Source organism: Schistocerca americana, chromosome 7, assembly GCF_021461395.2.
Source record: "Schistocerca americana isolate TAMUIC-IGC-003095 chromosome 7, iqSchAmer2.1, whole genome shotgun sequence".
NCBI classification, from domain to species: domain Eukaryota; kingdom Metazoa; phylum Arthropoda; class Insecta; order Orthoptera; family Acrididae; genus Schistocerca; species Schistocerca americana.
Window position 1 is genome coordinate 548549777 of NC_060125.1, and position 24234 is coordinate 548574010.

Here is a 24234-nt window from a genome sequence, read left to right on the forward strand (position 1 = left end):
CAAACTTTGAAATTTTTTTTGGGTGCCGGTTTTCTTGGGCAATTTTATCTACAATTTTGTGGCTGAATATGGCTTGTAGAATTGTTTTCATTCTTATTCATAAGAGAATGCTTACAGTTGAACAATATAGCCAAATCACATTTTTTTCAACAAATTATAGCTCAAGATATGACAGCTCAAAGTTGCCAGAAATTCGTGCTTGTTATGTGCAGTCATTCATGGAATCAAACAAGTGACTATATGTCAGCCAGTATTGTTTCAACAAATGTTAATCTTGATCAGTGTCCATCAGGGGACGTGTGTGAATGTTCACCTAAAATTTTGTTGAGATCTGTGATGGTCGAGCAGGGAGGCCTAGATGAGTCAATCTAAGGGTGTGACAATTTATTCACTCCCACAACTGGCGGTGCCACAAATGCACAGCAAGCCGCAAGCATACCACAGTGGACCTGAGACACACAGGCTGTCCACATCATGACAACATACTTGTCATATCGACTCTTCATGCCTATATCATGTGTATCAGCTGCCCACTTCTTGACAACCTGCACTGTGAGCACAGACTAAGGTGTTTTGTTTCTGGCTGATTTCTCTGTGCAATGTGATGGACATGGCTTTTATTCATGGATCTGCAGTGTTTCACATGTTTCATTATATGCATAACCACAACCAACCAGAAGCCTGTGTTGTGCCCCAGTATGGCCAGAGAAAGCACTTATGTTCACAGTGACAATTCTTGCTTGTGTGAATGTGTGCGCGTGCAAATTCATTCTGAAGAATGCTGTGCCCAAAAGCTCAGTGTGTAACAAACAGTCTTTTCATTGCAACTCAGTGTCATTACTGAAGTAGCAACCTATCCTTTTCATAACACTGTTGATATTCCAACCTGGACTTTTCATTGTTAAAATAAGAATACTTACCTTTTGAGCTGCTCCAAATGCCCAGCCATCCAAATCTTACATATTTCAATTATTAACATCTCGGCAAAATTCTCAGACTTACTGCATACTGAACACCACCACACTAGATGAATATTTTCTTGCAAATGCCTTTCACAAGCACTACAGTGACGAGATTCAAAATGAATTCACATTAAAATGTTTTCTGTATGTAGTAGACAGGTATTGCTGTGAATATTGCTCACATAGGACAACTGTAACTATACCTGCAGTTCAATCTTGCCACATACTGATGTATGCTGCCTCAAGTAGGAAGCAGCCTAGGTAGATTGTAGGTACAGCTAAATAGGTGTGTATAATAAATATTTGTGATTTTATACAATGCTAATATTTAAAGTACCGGTAATAGCAGGTTACAATCAAAAGTTGATACATCATCATTTATAGCAAGCTAAGTCTAATTGTCACACTTTCCCATACAGAAACAAGATGTAGGTGTGCACTGAGCCACTATTAAATGAATGAAATATTTTCTAACATATTTCCAAAGGATTGAAGACTTTCAGCAATTGACCTTCCAAAAATTACGTTTCTGATTGTAGCTTCCAGAAGTAAAGAACTAGTTAAAAAAATAAAATAAAAAATGAAGAAAGCAATCATAAGTTTGCTAATTTTTATGAATGTGTGGTGAAAATTTGAAATTTGTGCCACCCCAGGACACACACACATCCTGCTCACAAGAATCAGTTCACTATTCCATTTCAGTGGATTTAATTCATTTCACATGCTACTTTTACTTTACATGTTCATGAACTTCAGGGATGATAAACTAACAGATTCCCTTCCATGTACACGGTTTTTATTTACAAAAGAAAAGATCTCTTAAATGTTTCCATATCCGATGTATTCTTGGGGAAAGTATACAGCTTATAACATTATTAATGTTACACAAAAGCCAATATACTTACGGTATGGTATGTGTCACAACAAATTTCTAAAGAATATTTGATATTTGTGCATAATTAGGATCCTTCAATTGTGTACACACACACACACACACACACACACACACACACACACACACACACACACAGCTTTACATAATATTCAAAAGCAGGTCTACATCATTAAAATTCATGATGAAACCTGAGTATCGACAGTCCATTTTGTCATTACAATATTTTACAGATAGCACTGCTATAATGTCAAGTTTAATTACAGATTCTCACAAACAGAAGAGCATCACCATACTTCTCAGCACATACTGAGAGTCAAAATTTAAATATTTATCTTATACAGCTATATTGTTGAAAAGCTACAGTCGTAAAATTGCCACACTGCTCAACACCAGTCCCCCTACATTCTACAGGGGAGTGTATTTTTATCTGACGCATATGAGTGTCCCGTCCATTCTGGTGATTGCTAATCACTGCTATCTGTATCATAAAAGTCCGTATAGGTTTGTCATTTATGTCTTTGATTGGAATCAGAACCCACCCAGTAGGCTCATTCAAGTCAACTACTTCCACTTCTTGGAGATCATTGAAGTTGGTTCCAGCTCGTATTGAAATCCTGAAACAAAAAAAGTGAACACTTACACTTTCAAGTAGTAAATGACAGATCTGCTCTCTGTTAAGTAAAAAACTTAGCAACAGATGCAAGACATAAAATAACGAACACTGATATTTGCTGTTATAACACTGATTAAGTATCACTATTTGAGATGTAGACCTATTCAATTTTGCAGCTTCACACTTCACACACAATAGTATTTTCACTTAAATCTATTTCTAATTTCAGCCTTCACACACCTATCTCTAATCACCTTTCTGCACTTTCAAGAAGAATAACTACTTTCAGTAAAAAGAATTGTATTATGTAGGAAGGAAAAGGGGGGAGGGGGGGGGGGGAGGGGGAGAAAAAGTTCACAACAAGCAACATACTAAGCTCACGTGTTGCAGCATATGTACTATCCATGCTTCCATTATCATATGCAGTTTAACTGATCTTTTTACTTCGTTGCCATATAGTTTACCATTTTTAATAGACTGGTAATGTTCTGCAAAAAATACCATTGATAAAGTGTTAATTCTATCAAATTAACACACAAAAACCCCATCTCAAGATGGAGATTTGAGTTGCATTTAGAACTGACCAACTCATTTCCATGAGAGTTTAATTTACTGGGTAAATGAAATAGAGCCCCCTGAATATTGCATATTGTTTCACAATTTTAGTTGGATGATAACTGAACACCTCCCATCTGTGGAGTCACTTCATCCAAGTTGTAGCTCTTAAAGAATCATTATGTTAATGTTATCTCACAGCCACTACAAAAACCTGTATTGTTCTTGGCTCAGTTCTGGGTTTGCTGAGGGCTGGAGACTATAGGGTACCATAATAATGTGGCAAAGCCAATACTGGCCATACTCCATGCATACTTCATGAAAGAAGTGTGGAACATGATGGCCACACTCATTTTGAAGACCAGTAAGTCAATCATAGCTGATTATTGTATCACCACAGAATGTGCTGTGGATTATTCTGCCACAAAAATACTGGTCATGATGTGATCTTTCTGGGATTAATTTTTTAAGGAATTTGTCAAAATAAATTTGATAAAATTATGTGAGATGGTGATTCCCAAGTGGACAAGGTTTGGGACCCACGACTTTCTTTAACATCTTCAGGAAAGCAAAATTTTATGCTTAATGATGTGTAACAATTTTATTATTTTGGTAACTAAATTTTAACCCAGCAGGCCTACAAAATCAACAGAGGGTGTGCAGTGTCATTTGGGATGCACAAGTGCACTTCAGATGGAGCAATATTCAAGAAGGGTTGCTGAACTCTAAAGAGTGTAGCCTTGCAACAAAAGCCTATGTGTATGCTCCACCACACCAACTTTTGACCAGCACCAGCAACATTCATTGTAAAACTGGCAGCATGCCAGAACAATTGAATATCCATTGTGCAGGGAAAATTCAAGAATAAGAAACTAATGAATGTTAAAAGAAAAACACCAAGTGGTAGCACACCAACATTCAAAATGTCTATTTATCACAGCACATCTCATTTCAATTGAGCTGATGTTTTCTCCTAACACATTTCAAGATAAAAAGAATTTAACCTCTTGCAATTAGTAAATTGCAAGTACGATGTATTAATAACTTACAGAATTATCCTTTCAAAAATTAGATTTTTTGTATGAATATCCCAAAATCTAAATACCATTTAAAAATGAACAGTTTCTAACAGTCACCACTGTACTGTTTTTTGTATACCCATTCACATATTGAAGTGATATTAAACTTTAACCAATTCCCTATTCAACACAGTTTTTTTTTATTTTTAGATGGAAAGAACATCAAATTGCTTTTGACTCATTCTATATACTTGTATTCTTGGAATAAGTCAATTTGTTTACGTTATTAATGCCTTACAAAACCCAACAAACCAATATTAATAGAATGATTCCATGGATTGGACTGACGGGGTTAAAGGGACCAAAGTATGAGGTCATCAGTCCCTCCATCTAATATGCACTGAGCTGGCTAGAGTCTTTACAGAGTAAGAATAAGAGAAGGCAAAACCCGTGAAATCTGATTGCAACCAAAGATCAATAAAACAAAGAGAGAGAAGCAAGTAGAAATATGAGAGGGGTAAGAGGGTGAAGGTGGGCGAGTTGTTCTGTCTCAAAAGCAGCTGGAGGCCCTGGAACACTGTATGCTTGGGACAGACACCCTCTGCATCCAGCCAGTGTTTTCTCTACTTCCATCACCACAGAAAACTAGCAATACCAACAAGTTGATAATCTCATGAAAGAGAATCATTATGGGACAGTAAAAAGACATCTGATGCAAAAGGGTAAGAACACTCGAAAAGGTGGGAAGGGCAGGAACCAGCCTGCAATGGGCCCTTGGGTCAGAGCAGGCAACAGGCCACCTCTCTAATCCCTCAAGCAGCCAACGAGGCCAATATGCTCTACCTGACAGATGAGTAGAAACCACCTTCCCAAATAAAATGCAAAACAAGATCAGGCACTACGGCGCCATCCGCTAGCACCAGAGGCAGTATGTCAAGTTTATGGTTTTGCTGCAAGGTGGCCAAATTATGGCAGTCCAGGAGAATGTGGGCCACCAGCAGACAACCACCACACTGATAGACATGCCCATGAGTAAGACAAATGCCAATGCAAAGATGAGAAACAGTAGATTCCCTGACACAAACGTGAAGGGAACACTGCCCTGCAGCTGTGGTTTGCTCCACTGCTTGCAGTTTATTTGTAAAAGCCAGAGTGCACCAATCCATGTTCCAAGCATCCAACAACAACATCTTAGAGCCAACCGAAGGTTCAGTTCCAGTATTTCCATCTCCAAAGTCACCAACCTGGTGACCAACAGGTCAGCATGTTCCTTCCCTGGGATCCCAACATGACCTGGGATTCAGACAAAGCAAACCAACCATCCAGCTTGACTGAGCTCAGGAAGAGGTTCTAGACAGTCATGACCAATGTGTGTCTAGGGCAGTGCTGGTCAGTAACCTGCAGACTACTTAGGGAGTGATGTCAATTGTGAACATCTCACTGGTTCACGAATGAATGGACTGAGGGCTCCAGTGATGGCCTCCAATTCTGCAGTAAATACACTGCATCCACTAGGCATGGAGTGTTTTTCACTGCACCTTGCATAGGTGTAGGCAAAACAGGTTCACCCATCGACCGTAGAGCAGTCAATGCATACAATTTTTGAAACTGGAAATGCATCTAGGACAAACAGGAACAGATAGTAAAACACCATGGGAACAAGAGACTTTTGTTTTTAAGGATGGGGTACACACCACAGGAACACATGTTATTGCTCTCCGACAAGAGGCGACAGATAGAAACTGGAGTTCAGAGTAGATGCTTTATGCAAACTGTGACTGAATTCCAGGGCCTCTTTTGTGGGAAGTGGATCTCCTTACCAGGAAAAACGACATACTACTTCGGATGCTTCGGGGAGCAGTGAATGTGTGTCACATAGTTGAGCAGCAGTAGTTGGTGGTTGATTTGTAGAGAAGGGACCCCTCCCTCTGCAAGTAGGCTGTTCACAGGGCTCGTCTGAAAGGCACCTGTCTAAGTTGGATCTCAGCATCTGAGGCTGACTGCAGTACAATTTTATTGCCGCCAACTTATATTTTGCGGAAAGACCACAAAGATAAGAGAGATTAGGGCTCGTACAGAGGCATATAGGCAGTCATTTTTCCCTCGTTCTGTTTGGGAGTGTAACAGGGAGAGAAGATGCTAGTTGTGGTACGAGGTACCCTCTGCCATGCACCGTATGGTGGATTGTGGAGTATGTATGTAGATGGTGTATCAGCTCCACCATACACAATGCTGAAGGTGATTCTCAGATGCATACCAGACTCCCATAATCAAGGTGGGATAGGATCAGAGCTTTGTAAAGTTGCACAACTGTACAGTGGTCTGCACCCCAGCTGGTGTTATTTGAGGTAGCAAAGAGTATGAAGTTGTGACTAGCACATTCACTTAAGTTGGCAAATATGGGGGAGCCTTTTGAACCAAGCATCACAGAATAGCCGCAAAAAGCAATGAGACTACACCACATTGAGCAATTTGTTGGCATGGTAGAGTTTTGGTGGTGGATGAACAATGTGGTGGTGACAGAAGTGTGTAATGTATGGCTTGGCAGCTGAAAACCAGAAGCCACGGGTGAGAGTCCAGGACTGCACCTTCCGTATGGCGCCCTGTAGTCAGTGTTCAGCAACAGCCACAGTGGAGGAGCAATAGTAAATACAGAAACAGTCAACATACGAGAGCAGTAACAGCAGGTCCCCACGCACAATACAGAGCCTTGTGGGACCCTATTCTCTTGCATATGGATGGTACTGCAGGAAGTACCAACTTTAACCAAGAATGTATCGTGTGACAAGAAGTCGCAGAAAAAAAAAAAAAAAATCTGTAGTGGGCCCCAGAAACCCAACTAGTGTAGGTGGGCAAAAGCTGACCATATGGTAGACTATATTCTAACCCACAGAACAGCCTTGGCAAAAGCCACCCTGGGACAAAGCTGAAAGACCCCGAGACTCAAGGTACCAACACAGCCACCTGGTCACCATACATTCGTGCGACTTGCAGAGAATACTAGTAAGACTAACTGGGCGATAGCTCTATATCAAGGGGGCGTTTACCCAGTTTCAGTACCAGAATGACTATGCTTTCTCAACATTAAGATGGGTACTCACCCTCACTCTAGATACAGTTGAAATTGCAATGACATGATATTGGCACTCCACCGATAGGTGTCTGAGCATTTGGTTGTGGATGAGATCTAGTCCTGGAGAGCAAAGGGAACAAGCAGCACTTGCGTGCAACTGATGTCCTCAATCTCTACAGATGGGGTTCATGTTACTGCACAAAGACATGCACCTGAATATCACACATTTGCAGCACCATATGGGAATGGGAACATACGCTTTCACATTGCGTCGATATGCCATCACCTTGTCTTTCTCTGGCATCAAGTTGCCTTCAGGGGCCAAGATGAAGGCCCCAGTATCAAGCCTATTGTCCTTTGGTACCTGCTCTACATGCCAGACATAATGCACACCTCACTGTTCCAAACTGGCAGGTAACTCATCTGTCTGTAAAGGTCATGGTGGAAGAAGATACCTTGTACCAACTAAGACTGGTATGGTGGTAACCATTACCAGTATGTCACCCAACTTGTCAAAGGCAAGCAGTACTTGTGACAGCACGGAGTGCTGTTGTAATCAGAAATGAACCACTTTTCATTTCTGAAATTGCTGCTACTTCCCAAACATGTCCTCAAGGTGCCAAACAAAAAACAATGACTTCCTGGTCCAAAAGTGGTCTCTGTAGTCATAGAGCAAAGTAAGTATTGTATTTTCCCTTGCCTCTAGCCCTGTGTTCCTCCCACAGCATAGCCAGGGAAGGAAATGTGGTTGTGGTGGTGGTGGTATGTTCTCCACGTTCTAACTGTCCTTTCCTTCAGGAGATACTGTTGGAGCCTCCAGTAGAAGAAAGTTTGATATGCATCATTTGCATAGCAGTCCCTTGAGTCACTAGGGAAACAAATGTCAACTCAGGGACAGCCACATGTGTCTGAGCAAGCCATACAACATTGAGGGCAGCAGGTGCCCCAAAAATTTCCCACTGATGACTGTTTTTCCTCAACAGCTATTCATATCTTTTTTAAAAGAGGCATGCATCTTCCTTGCAGTCCAGGCAGTGAAGCCAAGGCCCCCATTCTCTGCAAACACCCAATGTTCCATCACTAATGATGTTATCTGAAGTATGCCCAAATTTTATAATAGAAGAGGTATGGTGGCACTAGCCAACCCTCAGCCTAAGAAACAGCCTGGGTCACCGTACATGTTCGGAACCACTGCTGGTTGACCTCCCTGGGAAAAACAAAGCCCTCTGTTGCCTAAAATAAACTAAACTAGTCTCCAAAATTATAAACCAAATCCACATATAGTCAACACCAAGAAGACCATTCAATGGAAAGGCAGAGGGGGAAAATGAATTTTAGAAGGATAGACTTGCAGCACACAAATGTGCATGGGCTGGGGCCCTTTTTCATCAAGCACGTACTCACAAAGGCCATGTGAGCTCCCTGAGGGAGGGGCAGTGGGGGGGGGGGGGGGGGGGGGGGGGGGGGGGGGAGGGGGGGGGGCTGGGGGTTACGGGGTGATTCCATATTAAGCGGTCTTGGGTAGCCCAATAACAATTCAGATTTTAGCCAAATTTGGTGTACGTGTTTGTTAAACAAAGAAAGTTTTACAAATTTCTGGCTCCCAAATTTCAATACTTCATGAGTAGGGACCTCTGAAGTGAAAGGTATGCAAAAGCTGCACTGGCATTTCAATAATTTCAGCTGTGGTCAAACTGCACCATGGTGGTACAGTGTATTTGAAATGGACCGTTTTTGCAGAAAGTGCTTGAGTACACGATGGTACACTAGTGTGGGATGTTTATGTTTCCAAACTGTATGTGAGTGCTGTTAGTGATGCACTTGCCTTCAGTGCTGTTTGATTTTGGCAGTTATAGGCAACAAATTCATTTTCAGGTTTGGGATTATTAGTGTGCAGTGTTGTTTCTGGTTGAAGATTAGATTTACTTTTGTGTGTTGTGTTTTTATTTGTTATGGATATGACAATAAAGCTCGACAGTAGCTCCCAGCACGCTGCCATGGGTGACATGTTGACCACTGAGACTTAAGTTGGCAACTTGATAACTTCTTTCTTTCACCACCACCACCACCACCACCACCACAAAAAGTTGTTTTTAAGCTTTGTTGTATGAAAAATTAAAAAAGTGTATTAATTAATCTTAATACTTATGTGTACATATCTTGTAAGCTGACTTTTCACACTTCGATAAAACAATCGTTCAAATGATGTATGGAACACAACTAAAAACCTACTTTTGATACATATGCACAGGAAATATGTACATAAATATTTGTAAGTATTGCTTAGGTAAAGTTCCATTTAAATTTATTATCCAGTTGTGTATACTCAACATGCTGATTACAATTATGTAATTACTTTTACCAGAAACTGTATTGCCTATCTGAAAGTTTTGCTGCAATACACACGGGAAAACATTGTGAGCTAACCAGCCTATGAATATAAAATGACACTATTATAAAGACTAGCATGCCACATTAACAATAACATTTTATTTTGTACAAAACTAACTTCTGAGGAAACTAACACTAAAGTTTGTAATTAGCTACATCTTCCATGACAGGTTCTGCCTATATGCTTCTTATATTCTGAACTTTGACAATGCACATTTGTTACTGTATTTTTTTGAATCAGACGAAACTCTTCAACATTTAACTAAGCCACTAATTAATATTTTGGATAATTTAACATACCGGTAATATAAAGTTATTTTCAGGTTTGATGCCATATTTGTAAGCAAACTATTCCCAAAGGGGAAGCACACTGGTTCAGCATACTTTTATAATTTACTAATGTTCAATAATTTTCATACACCTAAACAGTAATGTCTCACAGACCATTCGAATTAGCGTCATTCCATACCAAGTGGTCTAGTGGTCACCAAGGTGAATAGATTTTTTATCTAGAATGAAATTTTCACTCTACAGCGGAGTGTGCGCTGATATGAAACTTCCTGGCAGATTAAAACTGTGTGCCCGACCGAGACTTGAACTCGGGACCTTTGCCTTTCGCGGGCAAGTGCTCTACCAACTGAGCTACCGAAGCACGACTCACGCCCGGTACTCACAGCTTTACTTCTGCCAGTACCTCGTCTCCTACCTTCCAAACTTTACGGAAGTAAAGCTGTGAGTACGGGGCGTGAGTCGTGCTTGGGTAGCTCAGTTGGTAGAGCACTTGCCCGCGAAAGGCAAAGGTCCAGAGTTCGAGTCTCGGTCTGGCACACAGTTTTAATCTGCCAGGAAGTTTCAGATTTTTTATCTATCCAATTAAATAAGTTTGTCAAAAAATTGTTGTTTTTGTTTTGACAAAAGTTTCACGATCACTAAATCAATACTTCCAGAATAATAGTCATTTGTTTGACCTCATAGGGCAGCTATCAACAGTGCACCCACGAGTTTTCACAACTTTCGCACATAATATAACTGGAAATACAAGGTGTGATTCAGAAGTTTCAAGACTGATTCATTTCTGAGTAGGGAACCAGCTGCGCCGGATGGGGGAGGTAGTGGGGGGTCACAGGGAATGAACTGATGCTACGGCAGTTGCCTCCGCAACCCTGATCGTGTGCATCGCTTGTAGCATGAGTGCGTGTCATTGACCTCAGTCAAAAAGTGGGAGACGCAAAAATGGAGCAGCATTATGTGATTAATTTTTACGTGTGACTGAACAAAACAGCCACTGAGACTCTCGTTATGATTCAAGAGGCCTTTAAGGAAGAAGTTTTGTCCTATGCAATGTTTTTCATGTGGCACAAACATTTCAAAGATGGCTGCGGGAATGTTGAAGATGACGACCGCTCTGGGAGGCCACCATCAAGCCGATGAACTGGGACTCAGAGTACGATGTGGAGGATTGTGACGGAGAATTTGATGATGCGAAAAGCGTGTGCCAAACTGGTGCGAAAGGTTCTGTCGGTGGATCAGAAAGAACGGCGCATGAATGTTTTCCAGGAGGTTGAATGTTGATCCGAACCGTCTGGAGAAAGTGGTTACGGGTGATGAGACCTGGGTTTACAAGTACGATCCTGAGTCGAAGCGTCAAAGCTCAGAATGGCACACTGCTTCCTTGCTGAAGCACAAGAAAGCTTGCATGAGCAAGTTGTGTGTGAAGTTCTTGCTGATATTTTTTATGGAGGAGTGATTCACAAGGAGTTTGATGCTCGTGGACAGATTGTCACAGGTGACTCTTACGCTGGAGTGCTCTGCCGCTTGAGAGTTCGAGTTCACCGCATCCGCCCAGCCATCAAGTGCGATTGGATTCTCCACCACGACAATGCGCTCGCTCACACGTTGCGCGCCGTCACCAAAGTTTTGGTCAAGTTCAACGTGACAACACTGCCGCAGCCACCCTACAGCCCTGAATTGGCTCCAAGTGACTTTTTTATCTTCCCCCGACTCAAGACAGACCTAAAAGGGAAGTGATTTGACTCCATCGACGCCACCCAGCAGGCTTCGACGAGAGCCCTTGACAGCATGATGCCCGAGGCCCTCCAGAAGTGCTACGAACAGTGGAAGACGTGCTGGCAGCGCTGTGTTGATGCTGAAGGATCATATTTTGAAGAATGAACCATGGACCTTGCCGTTGGTGGGGAGGCTTGCGTGCCTCAACGATACAGATAGCCGTACCGTAGGTGCAACCACAACGGAAGGGTATCTGTTGAGAGGCCAGACAAACGTGTGGTTCCTGCAGAGGGGCAGCAGCCTTTTCAGTAGTTGCAGGGGCAACAGTCTGGATGATTGACTGATCTGGCCTTGCAACAGTAACCAAAACGGCCTTGCTGTGCTGGTACTGCGAACGGCTGAAAGCAAGGGGAAACTACGGCCGTAATTTTTCCTGAGGGCATGCAGCTTTACTGTATGATTAAATGATGATGGCATCCTCTTGCGTAAATAATTCTTGAGGTAATATAGTCCCCCATTCGGATCTCCGGGAGGGGACTACTCAAGAGGACGTCATTATCAGGAAAAAGAAAACTGGCGTTCTATGCATCGGAGCGTGGAATGTCAGATCCCTTACTCGGGCAGGTAGATTAAAAAATTTAAAAAGGGAAATGGATAGGTTAAAGTTAGATATAGTGGGAATTAGTGAAGTTTGGTGGCAGGAGGAACAAGACTTTTGGTCATGTGAATACAGGGTTATAAATACAAAATCAAATAGGGGTAATGCCGGAGTCGGTTTAATAATAAATAAAAAAAAAATAGGAGTACGGGTAAGCTACTACAAACAGCATAGTGAACGCATTATTGTGGCCAAGATATACACGAAGCCCATGCCTACTACAGTAGTACAAGTTTATATGCCAACTAGCTCTCCAGATGACTAAGAAATTTATTAAATGTATGATGAGATAAAAGAATTTACTCAAGTAGAGAAGGGAGACAAAAATTTAATAGTCATGGGTGACTGGAATTCAAGAGTAGGAAAATGGAGAGAAGGAAACATAGTAGGTGAATATAGAATTTTGCGCAGAGCATAACTTAATCATAGCTAACACTTGGTTTAAGAATCATGAAAGAAGGTTGTATACATGGAAGAACCCTGGAGATACTAAAAGGTATCAGATTATATAGTGGTAAGACAGATTTAAGAAGCAGGTTTTAAATTTTAAGACATTTCCAGGGGCAGATGTCGACTCTGCCCACAATCTATTGGTTATGAATGGTAGATTAAAACTGAAGAAACTGAAAAAAATGTGGAAATTTAAGGAGATGGGACCTGGATAAACTGAAAGAACCCGAGGTTGTACAGAGTTTCAGGGAGAGCATAAGGGAACAATTGACAGGAATGGGGGAAGGAAATGCAGTAGAAGAAGAATGGGTAGCTTTGAGGGATGAAATAGTGAAGGCAACAGAGGATCAAATAGGTAAAACGACGAGGGCTAGTAGAAACCCTTGGGTAACAGAAGAAATATTGAATTTAATTGATTAAAGGAGAAAATATAGAAATGCAGTAAATGAAGTAAGCAAAAAGGAATACAAACATCTCAAAAATGATATCAACAGGGAGTGCAAAATGGCTAAGCAGGGATGGCTAGAGGACAAATGTAAGGATGTAGAGGCTTATCTCACTAGGGGTAAGATAGATACTGCCTACAGGAAAATTAAAGAGACCTTTGGAGAAAGGAGAACTACTTGCATGAATATCAAGAGCTTTGATGGAAACCCAGTTCTAAGCAAAGAAGGGAAAGCAGAAAGGTGGAAGGCGTATATAGAGGGTCTATACAAGGGCGATGTACTTGAGGACAATATTATGGAAATGGAAGAGGATGTAGATGAAATGGGAGATATGACACTGCGTGAAGAGTTTGACAGAGCACTGAAAGACTTAAGTCGAAACAAGGCCCCGGGAGTAGACAACATTCCATTAGAACTACTGACAGCCTTGGGAGAGCTAGTCCTGGCAAAACTACCATCTGGTAAGCAAGATGTATGAGATGGGCGAAATACCATCAGACTTCAAGAAGAATATAATAATTCCAATCCCAAAGAAAGCAGGTGTTGAGAGATATGAAAATTACCGAACTATCAGTTTTAAGTCACAGCTGCAAAATACTAACGCGAATTCTTTACAGACGAATGGAAAAACTGATAGAAGCCGACCTCGGGGAAGATCAGTTTGGATTCCGTAGAAATGTTGGGACACGTGAGGCAATACTGACCCTACGACTTATCTTAGTAGAAAGACTAAGGAAAGGCAAACCTACGTTTCTAGCATTTGTAGACTTAGAGAAAGCTTTTGACAATGTCGACTGGAATATTCTCTTTCATATTCTGAAGGAGGCAGGGGTAAAATACAGGGAGCGAAAGGCTATTTACAATTTGTACAGAAACCAGATGGCAGTTATAAGAGTCGAGGGGTATGAAAGGGAAGCAGTGGTTGGGAAGGGAGTGAGACAGGGTTGTAGCCTCTCCCCGATGTTATTCAATCCGTATACTGAGCAAGCAGTAAAGGAAACAAAAGAAAAATTCGGAGTAGGTATTAAAATCCATGGAGAAGAAATAAAAGCTTTGAGGTTCGCCGATGACATTGTAATTCTGTCAGAGACAGCAAAGGACTTGGAAAAGCAGTTGAATGGAATGGACAGTGTCTTGAAAGGAGGGTTTAAGATGAACATCAACAAAAGCAAAACGAGGATAATGGAATGTAGTCGAATTAAGTCGGGTGATGCTGAGGGAATTAGATTAGGAAATGAGACACTGAAAGTAGTAAAGGAGTTTTGCTATTTGGGGAGCAAAATAACTGATGATGGTCGAAGTAGAGAGGATATGAAATGTAGACTGGCAATGGCCAGGAAAGCGTTTCTGAAGAAGAGAAATTTGTTAACATCGAGTATAGATTTAAATGCCAGGAAGTCCTTTCTGAAAGTATTTGTATGGAGTGTAGCCATGTATGGAAGTGAAACATGGAAGCTAAATAGTTTAGACAAAAATAGAAGATTTTGAAATGTGGTGCTACAGAAAAATGCTGAATATTAGATGGGAAGATCACATAACTAATGAGGAGATATTTAATAGAATTCGGGAGAAGAGGAGCTTGTGGCATAACTAGACTAGAAGAAGGGATCGGTTGGTAGGAAATGTTCTGAGGCATCAAGGGATCACCAATTTAGTATTGAAGGGCAACGTGGAGGGTAAAAATCGTAGAGGGAGACCAAGAGATGAATACACTAAGCAGATTCAGAAGGATGTAGGCTATAGTAGGTACTGGGAGATGAAGAAGCTTGCACAGGACAGAGTAGCATGGAGAGCTGCATCAAACCAGTCTCAGGACTGAAGACCACAACAACAACAACAACAACAACAACAACAACAACAACTTAAATGTCCAATAAATTTCTAGTTCTGAGTTAAGTCTTGAAACTTTTGAATCACACCCTGTATTCTCTTAACAGAAACAAAACTATGCCATCCTCTAGAACTTTTTGCACTCACTTAAGCAAAGTAATAATAAAAAATATCCTGAGCCATTTTCATATGGATAACGAGAAGCACAGTTGGTTGAAAAAAGATGTTTGAAAAAAATGTGAAGTTTAATGTTTTACAGGTACAGAAGTAAATATGGAATACACCTGAAGCCGCATGTCATAACTTACCAATACAAGGTCTTAGAACATAAAATTTCATCCTCCTACTGCTTTCCAACAGTCTACATACTGGGGACAAAGTTTTTTCCAAAAATGTCTATTTTCGGTCCACTTTTACACAAAAGAAGTTTGTGCGAACTCTCTTCAAACATTTTCATTAGAAAGACCGTGTTCTACATCACATAAAAACTAGATTTGGTCTTGAGATGTGAGGATAAAAGACGCTAAAAAATTAAAAGGTGGAGGTGCATTGAAAGTGGGGCCCATATTCCAATGTTACTCATATCTAACATCTTTTATCATATTTACAATAAATTAGTGATCTCTAGGAAATGCAGCATCAAAAGGCTTTATGATTAGGAAGTGAGACAATGTCCAAATAACCTTAAAAAATTCAAGAAAGAGATGTCCTGTCACAACTCATCATGACATTTTAGTGTAGAATAAAATTGGGTATAAACTTTTCACTTTACATTTCATTACCAAGGCAGTGGGAATCATGGTAGTGAAACTACTGCATAACAGCTGAAGCACATCATCTAAATAACCTTTAGGGTTTACATCATTGTCACACTGTGTAAATTTTGGTGATGTTCATAGCAGTCTTCCTTTCATACTTTGGAATAGAATCATGTTATATTTATTAGTATGTCTATTGTGTAATGCTATTGAAATGCTAAATTAATTCTGGTTCAAGGTACAATGTACTTCATGTTAGTGCAGTTTGTTGTTTATGTGGGACATTAGGTACTGATGAATTGTATAAATGTGTTTTTATGGTCCATGGTGGCATAAGCACTCACTTTCTTTTAAAATGAGAAAACTAGTATCCCCATTACCACAGGGGACACACCTGATAGCTGTGCAACAGCAGCTGTGGGTGGGTTTCTTTACCAGAAGTTCCCCTATCTGATGAGGGTTTCTTACACAGGATCCTACACCTGATGATACCTTTATTTACAAGTCAGAAGCCAAAGCCAGAAGAGGTCTCTCCTGGAGTCCTACGCTTATGTTTGCTTCAAGCAATTCAATTTTTTACAGATTTCATTAATTTGTTGTAGAATGTCATGAGGAAATCTGTACAGCAGGCCAGGTGTCACTGATGGGAAGAAATTTTGATAAGACAGACCCCAAAAAATTACTTTTTACCCATGACCGTTTAAAATTATTAGAGCCACAAAAAGTATTAGTTTTTTACTGGATTCCTTATTCCATTTCATTTTTTATAAAAAGAATTTTGTACAGCTGAATGCTGCAGAGGTGTCTAAAAAGAGGCTACTTATCTGCAGTTTTTCTAACTCATGATCATTTCTTAGCCATCAAGACTTCCAATACTATCTTCCACTTCCACAGACAGTACTAAACACTCACACATGATCTCTCTCTCTCTCTCTCTCTCTCTCTCTCTCTCTCTCTCTCTCTCTCTCTGTGTGTGTGTGTGTGTGTGTGTGTGTGTGTGTGTGTGTGTGTGTGTGTGTGTGTGTGTGTGTGGGGGGGGGGGGGGGGGGGGGAGGGGGGGGGGGGCGCATGCGTGAGCAAAAGCTTTATTTGTGACAGTCTTTTTGTTGTGCCTATCTGCGACTCTGAACCTCCACTATATGGTGAGTAGCAACTTTCTTTTTCATAACATTGTTATCCATCCTGAATTTTCCTATATGGTCATTCTATTTCATATCTCCACAAAGCGTCACACCCAGGTATTTGTATGAGTTGGTCAATTCCAACAGAGACCCATTGACCTTACAGCCAAAGGATACTACATTTTTGTTGTGTGTGAAGTGCACAATTTTACATTTCTGAATATTGAGAGCAAGCTGTCAATTTCTGCACCACATTCCAATCTTATCAAGATCTGCAAAAATCCTGATTTTACTATTAATATTGTCTGCAGGGTCATTAATATACAATATCAATAGCTAGGGTCCCAAAACAGTTTCCTGAGGCACACCTGAAGTTAATTCTACATCTAACGATGACTATCCATCCAAGATAACGTGCTGTGTGCTCCCTACCAAGTTCTCAGCCCAGTCACAAATTTCACTTGATACCCCATATGATCGTACCTTTGAGAATAAAGATAGGTGCAGTAGTGAGTGAAATACTTTTCGGAAATCAAGAAACACAGGTTTGAGCTCAGAATATGTTCCAAGATTCTACAACAAATCAATGTCAAGGATATTGGACAGTAGTTTTGTGTATCACTTCTTCTGTAAAGCCTCGTCACCAGTATTGTAAAGGCCTCTTTGCTACTGCTGCAGAGGTTGAGTTTCCAGTGTTGTTACGGTAGGCAGAGTTTGTGAAATGGCTTCTGGTGCAGTACACCACTAAGACAATTTACCTCTGCCACTATTACACAGCTACGTCCCAGCGTCAGGTAACATGACAAGAGAACGAAGGTTCTACAACACTTCAACAAACCAATGATAAAGTCACACAAATAAATGAAAAGGTTTACTTATCTTTGTGACTAGTTGAACCGTGAAGTCTGCAACACTGCTTGTAATATAGCACAGAAAAGGTCCTCATTGGCTAAGTGTAGGCCTAAATAATTGTTGGTACACTTCACATTACATAGCAAATGCAGTTTACAACAACCGTCTGTTCACTTCTAAGAGTTCAGTAAACAATGTTCCCTGTCTATGTGATCCCTGGACGACGACCTATAGCCTAGTGCATGAGAGTTGCCCTTCTGTCTTCCGAGCCGGCTTCTGTCTGTTGTTCAGTCAATGGCGGCTTGTACTTGGCCTGCAATTGGCCGAGGCAAAGTCGATATATTCATCCTCAGTGTGCCTGTGGCACTGGCGAAACTCACCCAGGTAGTGAATCTCTATGGCACTGGCACCAGCTCATATATTTGCACCTGTAGTGTTTTTGTCCTGGCTGTGTCTTGTTCGGACGACACAGCAACTTCTACTACACTTCTTGTAGTCAGCTGTGACCCTTGCCCTTTTCAAAGAACTGGGGAGATACAAGAGGGACTAAATCAGCCACAAATTCAGTATTGAATCTGACAGGGATTCCATCAGAGCCTTGAGCTTTGTTCAATTTTAACGATTTCAGCTGTTTCTCAACACCACTGACACTAATACTTATTTCATTCATCTTGTCAGTGGTACAACAATTAAATTGGGGCAATTCTCCTAGGTTGTCCTTTGTAAAGGAACAATTCATTTCAGCTTTTGCTTTGCTACCCTCAATTTCAGTTCCTGTCTCATTTGCCAGGGACTGGACACCACTTTAGTGTCACTAACAGCTTTTACATATGACCTGAATTTCTTTGGGTTCTGTGAAAGATCACTTGACAGTATTCTGCTATGGTAGCTGTTGAAGGTATCTGGATGGTCATGCAGGAAATTTATTCGAAATTAGGCCACTTTGTATGGAATGATCCAATAGTGAAACCTAACCTAGCCAATCTTAAAAACATTACGTAGTTACCAAGATCAACCTGCATGCTTGTCTAAATACACCTACTCACCCCAAAATTACCAATCTGTGGCCCAACATTTAAAATCTTAACTACGTATCTAGAAGTCTGCCGCAACAAACCAACTATGTTGGTGGGTGTGAGAAAGTCTGCATGGTCCAGTCATCATGTTAACATATGCACTAAACTCAAGGTTCAGTTAGCAACCATGTAACAATGCATCTCCCAAACTCTGGCACAATACTAAACAAGCAATATCCGAACGGAACTTTTCAATAAACCTACTTACTGGATATGTCAATTATAATTACTGCTTTCTATACAGCAATAATGTGTGCACTGTGTTTGTGATGAAGTACTGCCACTACGCCAAGTTTTTGTGATGTCCAAAGAGTAGTGTGTTATGGAATTAAAACCAAGTTATTGTTGAGAAGTTTATGATAGGATATGCATAATTTTCTTTTCCTGTAACAATCATTTATTGAATAGTTGGAAATGGCCATCAACATTTTTTGAGAGCAAATAAAGTGGGAAAGAACCATTTAATTTCAGTTACAGTACTTTATAGATCATTTGGCACTACGCTTTCTAAAGCCAGTTTTCAGGATATCACATCAAGATAAGAGACTTCAAGATGAGTAGAACTGAGTGCAAAGCAGGTAAGGGGAGCGTCGCACCTTGATTAAATTTCCGTAGTTAATTGGTTTAATTGCCGAGTATGAAGTGTTGCACCAGCGACCTGTATATAGGGTGTTGTCAGTTGGACAACATCTGGAACTGTACCCCAGAGGTTCCTGGTTTGATAATTCTAGGCTGGTAATTCGGGAGTCTGTGTTTATGATTATTTTTGTATCACTCGATTTGTGTGTTGACTGACTTGTTGATAAATATTTTTTATGGTTTCATTTTTTATTGTGTGTATGGTATGTGAGTGTAAGTGCATAATTGTGTGTTTTTGTATAAAGAAATTGGTGTTAATGCAATTCACAAGTTTCTAGGTTGTGTCATTAGTTCTTGGTAAACATAATTGGTAGGTATTGTGGAGTTTGTGTTACCTACACTGGTGAGGGTAGGTGCTCGTTATTAGTTATCTAGGGCAATTTTGGGATTGTTGTAGTACAGACTTTGTTTAAGCTACAAACATCAAGTTACCTGTTCGATACCAGATTGTCAAACTGTGTGCAATTTTGTATTATCGTGGATTTTGTTTGTTCTATACAGGTGAAATGAAGTTTTCAATACAAGTTTTTCAATTTTGTTTCTAACGACTGTCTTGAGGATTCCAATTGCCTCATTTTTGCGTTAGCATTATTTTGGCATGTCTTCATTATTAGGGTATCATTTAATTGGTTTGTCTCCTCCAAAATTCCATAATTCACACACTAGTCCCATTAGTTTGAGATTATTTCTGCAATTAAAATTTTTTCAAATTATATGTGTCTGTTTACGTGAGTAATGAGTAATGTCACGGTTACCATATCGTATAACCTTCAAATAGGAGTATGCGCCATCTTGACGACTTAGGTCAAACCCACCAGGGTGATAACACAATGTTTGATTTTGCTAGATAACCATTGAATGTTTGGAAAACTCTCCTAAATTCTCCAGAGGCTTTGGAACCTGTTTAAGAAACCCACAAAAGGCTTGACAACCTTTATAAATCAACCCATGAGCAAGCTTGGAAATATGGATAAAGTCTCCCACCCACAGCTGGACTTGCCTGGTTATCAGGCATGCCCTAGTTATCTGAAGTGGCAAGAAGCCAAAATGGACCAACTAACATTTAATTGAGGCACTGAGAACCATAAGGGCCCAAGACAGACACAAAGTCTTGAGAAAAGTAAATTTTTGTGACAATCAAAAATGGATGCAAACCACCAGTCTAAGAATTTGAACTTTTTTAAAAAATCAAGTCAATTTCCTATATTTCCAATAAAAGAATTAGGTCAGAACACGCATACACACTACAATTTCAAAATTTATGAGGTGTGCCCCTTCAGTTCTCAGCACCTCAATTACATTGTGACTGACAACTAATTTGAAAAATCTTATGGTTTCTGATACTCCAAAACAGTGACTTGCATAAGAAACTTTACTGACTTTTTGCAAAAAGCATTCGTCAAAATTTGCTATTTGGAAGAAGAAAGGTCACAAAAGATGTTTACAAACCAACTACATGGAGAAGTACAGCTACTTCACCTAAGGAGAAACTTCGTTGTGGCAAATTTCATTGACAACTTTGAGGAAAAATAGTGAGCCAAATGACATAAAACTTACAGAAAATGTAAACCGTTCAGTTATCTTGGCATGTTTTGCAGCTTTACCACAACTATCCACTGACAAAGAGCACTATGAAAATAGCTTAAAGTTTTTGCCAATGCCACCATGACATTTGCATATTCTTCCCTTAAGAGGCCCCTACATCAAAAGCAGCAAAATTGTAAATCTTCCTGTGGTCATATAGTAAATCTGCACATCAAATTTGAACAAGATCTGAGAAAGGTGAATGGGGACCATCTTTGAAACAATTTTACTATGCAGAAACACTGAAGGTCAACTGTCATTTGCTACACAGTATTACTGTAGTCCTCAATTTCCAGTAAGAGAGAGGAAACAATCTGCCAGTGCATATTTGATAGTGTTGATTACAACGAGCTGCAATTATTTAATTATCCTAATTCTTAGAGACATCATAATTTTTATGTCATATGGGTAGAAACAAAGATCAGGAGTAGGACCTATATTATTACCTCCATGTCTCAGTGAGACATTTCCGTAAACTAGCTATTTCAATCACATCTGTGTGAAAGTGGAACCCTCACTATACAACACTGGAGTCTACTAAAGATACTAGGTTCACCTTCCTCCTCTAGTACGCAACCTTCCTCTATTTCTAGCTATAATAGTGATGTGCTTAGATATGATGCAGGAATTTAAATAGTTAACATGGATATATCCTGAAATTACTTAGCAGTTTTAATTTTAAAAAAAAGTTCGTTACATATGGAGGGAACATACACCATTAGGCAATTTTACAGGATCAGCCTTTTACCACAATCTTTATTTAGCCAACATGTGTAGACTTCACCAAATCAAACCCAAGGTGTTAAAATTAGATAGGGAAGGATCTTCTCATTATTCATAGTTTATATACATATGCAGGTAGGTAGGTATATTACATGCACAAAAATACTCTGCCAACCAATGTCTAATACAGGTTTTTCTGAATCCATCTCAGTTTGTTTTTATAGCTAAAAGCACATTGAATATGGTGCGAATGTATGCATTCCGGCCACCTTAAAGATCAATTACAACATTTCACACATGCATCTGACAGCTACATCACTTCACTACAAAATAATCACTTTTCAACCAATCTTAGATTCTGGGCTACATTACTGATCAACTTGTCAGCACAACCAAGATTTCAAGAAGAGTTCACAACTAGACTCTAGACCAAATATCCACCATACAACCGAAATTAGACCTAGGGTTTTATATAACATTTCTGTCACCACAACCAAGATTCCAGATGGAGGTAATTATCAAAACCTAATGATACTACATACTGCATATACAAAAACTTGTTTGCAAATATCACTTTAATTCTGTTAACAGGTATCTTCAGTTGTTGAACTGAGACAACCAGGTACTCACACGCAATAGTTTCACTAAAAATAACCTTTTGTACCTTTCTTAACACAAGCTTGCATTACAAAGATTGGTCTGCAGCGTGGCTCTCCCCTCCGCTCCCCACCCCAAGTTTACTCATTCAATGTGAAAATGCAGTAACAGTTTTAACATACTGATACGAATTGTAACCAATGGTTTATTTTCGCTCCATATTCATCACACTTTTTAGTTATAAACTGCAAAAGTAAACATGCAGTATTGTGGTGCATATTATGCACATATATCTTAGACAAACGATGAAAAATAAAAATAACAAAAAGTGTATTACGGGGGGGGGGGGGGGGGGGGGGGGTTGCTTTGCGGTACTACGCAACTCTTACCATTTACTTTATCTTCAAATTACCTGCTTGGAGTGTAGCTCTCATCAAGTTTGTAATCCGTAAAAATGCAGATATCACGGACAGTTGTTTTGCGACGAAACTGTATGTTTACAAGATGTGGTAACTGTCCATCAGACTGCCAGTAAGTGTCCATGCAGTCATCACGAAGCTGGTCGACACCGAAACCTTGAATGTTGCGAGGAATAGAAAAATATATGTATGGATTATTACGGAAGTCTTATTTACTGGCAGACAATTGAGGGTCAACATGCAAACTGCCGAAACTTCTCTTCAAAAATAATATATTACGGAACTAAAGTACAACAAAATGACAACGGCATTTGTCCGCGTAACTATAGCAACGAAACAAATGGAGCAAAAACTACATGACAAAAAATCATTGTTGCATGCGTTTTAAACTGAACATATTCATTCTATACCTGGTTTGCAAGACGACAGACTCCAAATCGCCTGTGACCCAACTTCCCTCACTTTTCCCGCACGTTCTTCTTTTATGGGGTCAACAGTTTCTGCTCCAGTTCTGGTTGACATGGCGCAGAAAACTATATAAACCCGAACTGCTAACACTACTCAACAACATCACAAACACACCCCGACAAATCACCTCCGCGCGGATCGCAGCTGTACTACATTGTAAACAGACTCTATGGCCAACGATGATTCTTTGTCAAAGATATGATCTCCAACTCATGGAGAGTAATTATCATGGAGGTAAAATGGTAATCATGGCCGCATGGAATAGGGAGTGTCTTGCGCCAATAAAACGCCTGGCTGCACTGATGTTTCGGCCCGGAAATTGACATCAAGTGACCTTACATACGGTAGTTATCTAGATTTCGCTTTTAGACTGAATAAATCTTAATAGTTTTAACTTCGCTCGGCTGATGATGTCAATGAAACATCTTCAACAGTGATACAGACGCCTAGAAAAATGAATTTCGTGACACACACCAAATATTATCAGAAAACTGATTGTGAAATATGAACGTCACTTATTTATACAACGTTAAATTAATTTATGGGCATAGACATCTCCATAAATGAATTGACTATTGTGTAATCTAGAGTCGACACTTACAAAGGGGACACACACATGTTCCAAAAATTGCAGTCACATACTTTTTGTCAGATGAAACTTCTCAAGTACAACTAAAATGTAAGTAGCAACGTATTTTCCCTTTTTTAATAGCAGTCAGCTATTTTAGTATACTCACTAATTTTTTTAGTGGATATGCATAACTGAGGGACCAAAATGAGCAGAAGTGCGTGAATTTTATAGCTATAAATATACAACAATATTCAACTCGAACATAAAAGTCTGCATCAGTTGTTCACCTGTCGTTGCAGGCACGCGTGTACAGCAGCTAGTGTCGTGATGCCAGTTTACGGTCCGAGACGTCAGCGCAGCCAGTCATTTTATGGCGCTAGAGACTCCTCCATGGAGTATGTGTCTGGAATAATTCATTTCTGTACCCTCTGAAGATCTGACAAACGATACTGGACATGTGCAGGTCCCTTAAATTAGATTCAGAACACACTACTAAGTTTTCTCAACAAAAAAGCCGATCCACATAC

At 40.0% G+C, this 24234-nt stretch overlaps 1 protein-coding gene across 1 annotated transcript; it reads right to left on the minus strand.

Moving 5' to 3' along the window:
- Nucleotides 1-1781: 1781 nt before the first annotated feature.
- On the minus strand, nt 1782-23311 carry LOC124622281 (anaphase-promoting complex subunit 10). The gene is made up of 3 exons (XM_047147948.1): nt 23079-23311; nt 22662-22824; nt 1782-2471 (listed from the first exon to the last, which is right to left on the minus strand). Exons 1-3 carry the CDS (start codon nt 23188-23190, stop codon nt 2186-2188), a joined length of 561 nt encoding a protein of 186 aa, XP_047003904.1. The 5' UTR covers nt 23191-23311; the 3' UTR covers nt 1782-2185.
- Between the last annotated feature and the right edge of the window lie 923 nt (nt 23312-24234).

Coding starts and splice junctions, on each gene's coding strand:
- LOC124622281 (XM_047147948.1), bottom strand. CDS start 23,190: ATGTCAACCAGAACTGGAGCAGAAACTGTTGACCCCATAAAAGAAGAA. Junction 22,825..23,078: donor TCTGTCGTCTTGCAAACCAG/GTATAGAATGAA, acceptor GCAACATTCAAG/GTTTCGGTGTCGACCAGCTT. Junction 2,472..22,661: donor GAGAGCTACACTCCAAGCAG/GTAATTTGAAGA, acceptor TTTTTGTTTCAG/GATTTCAATACGAGCTGGAA.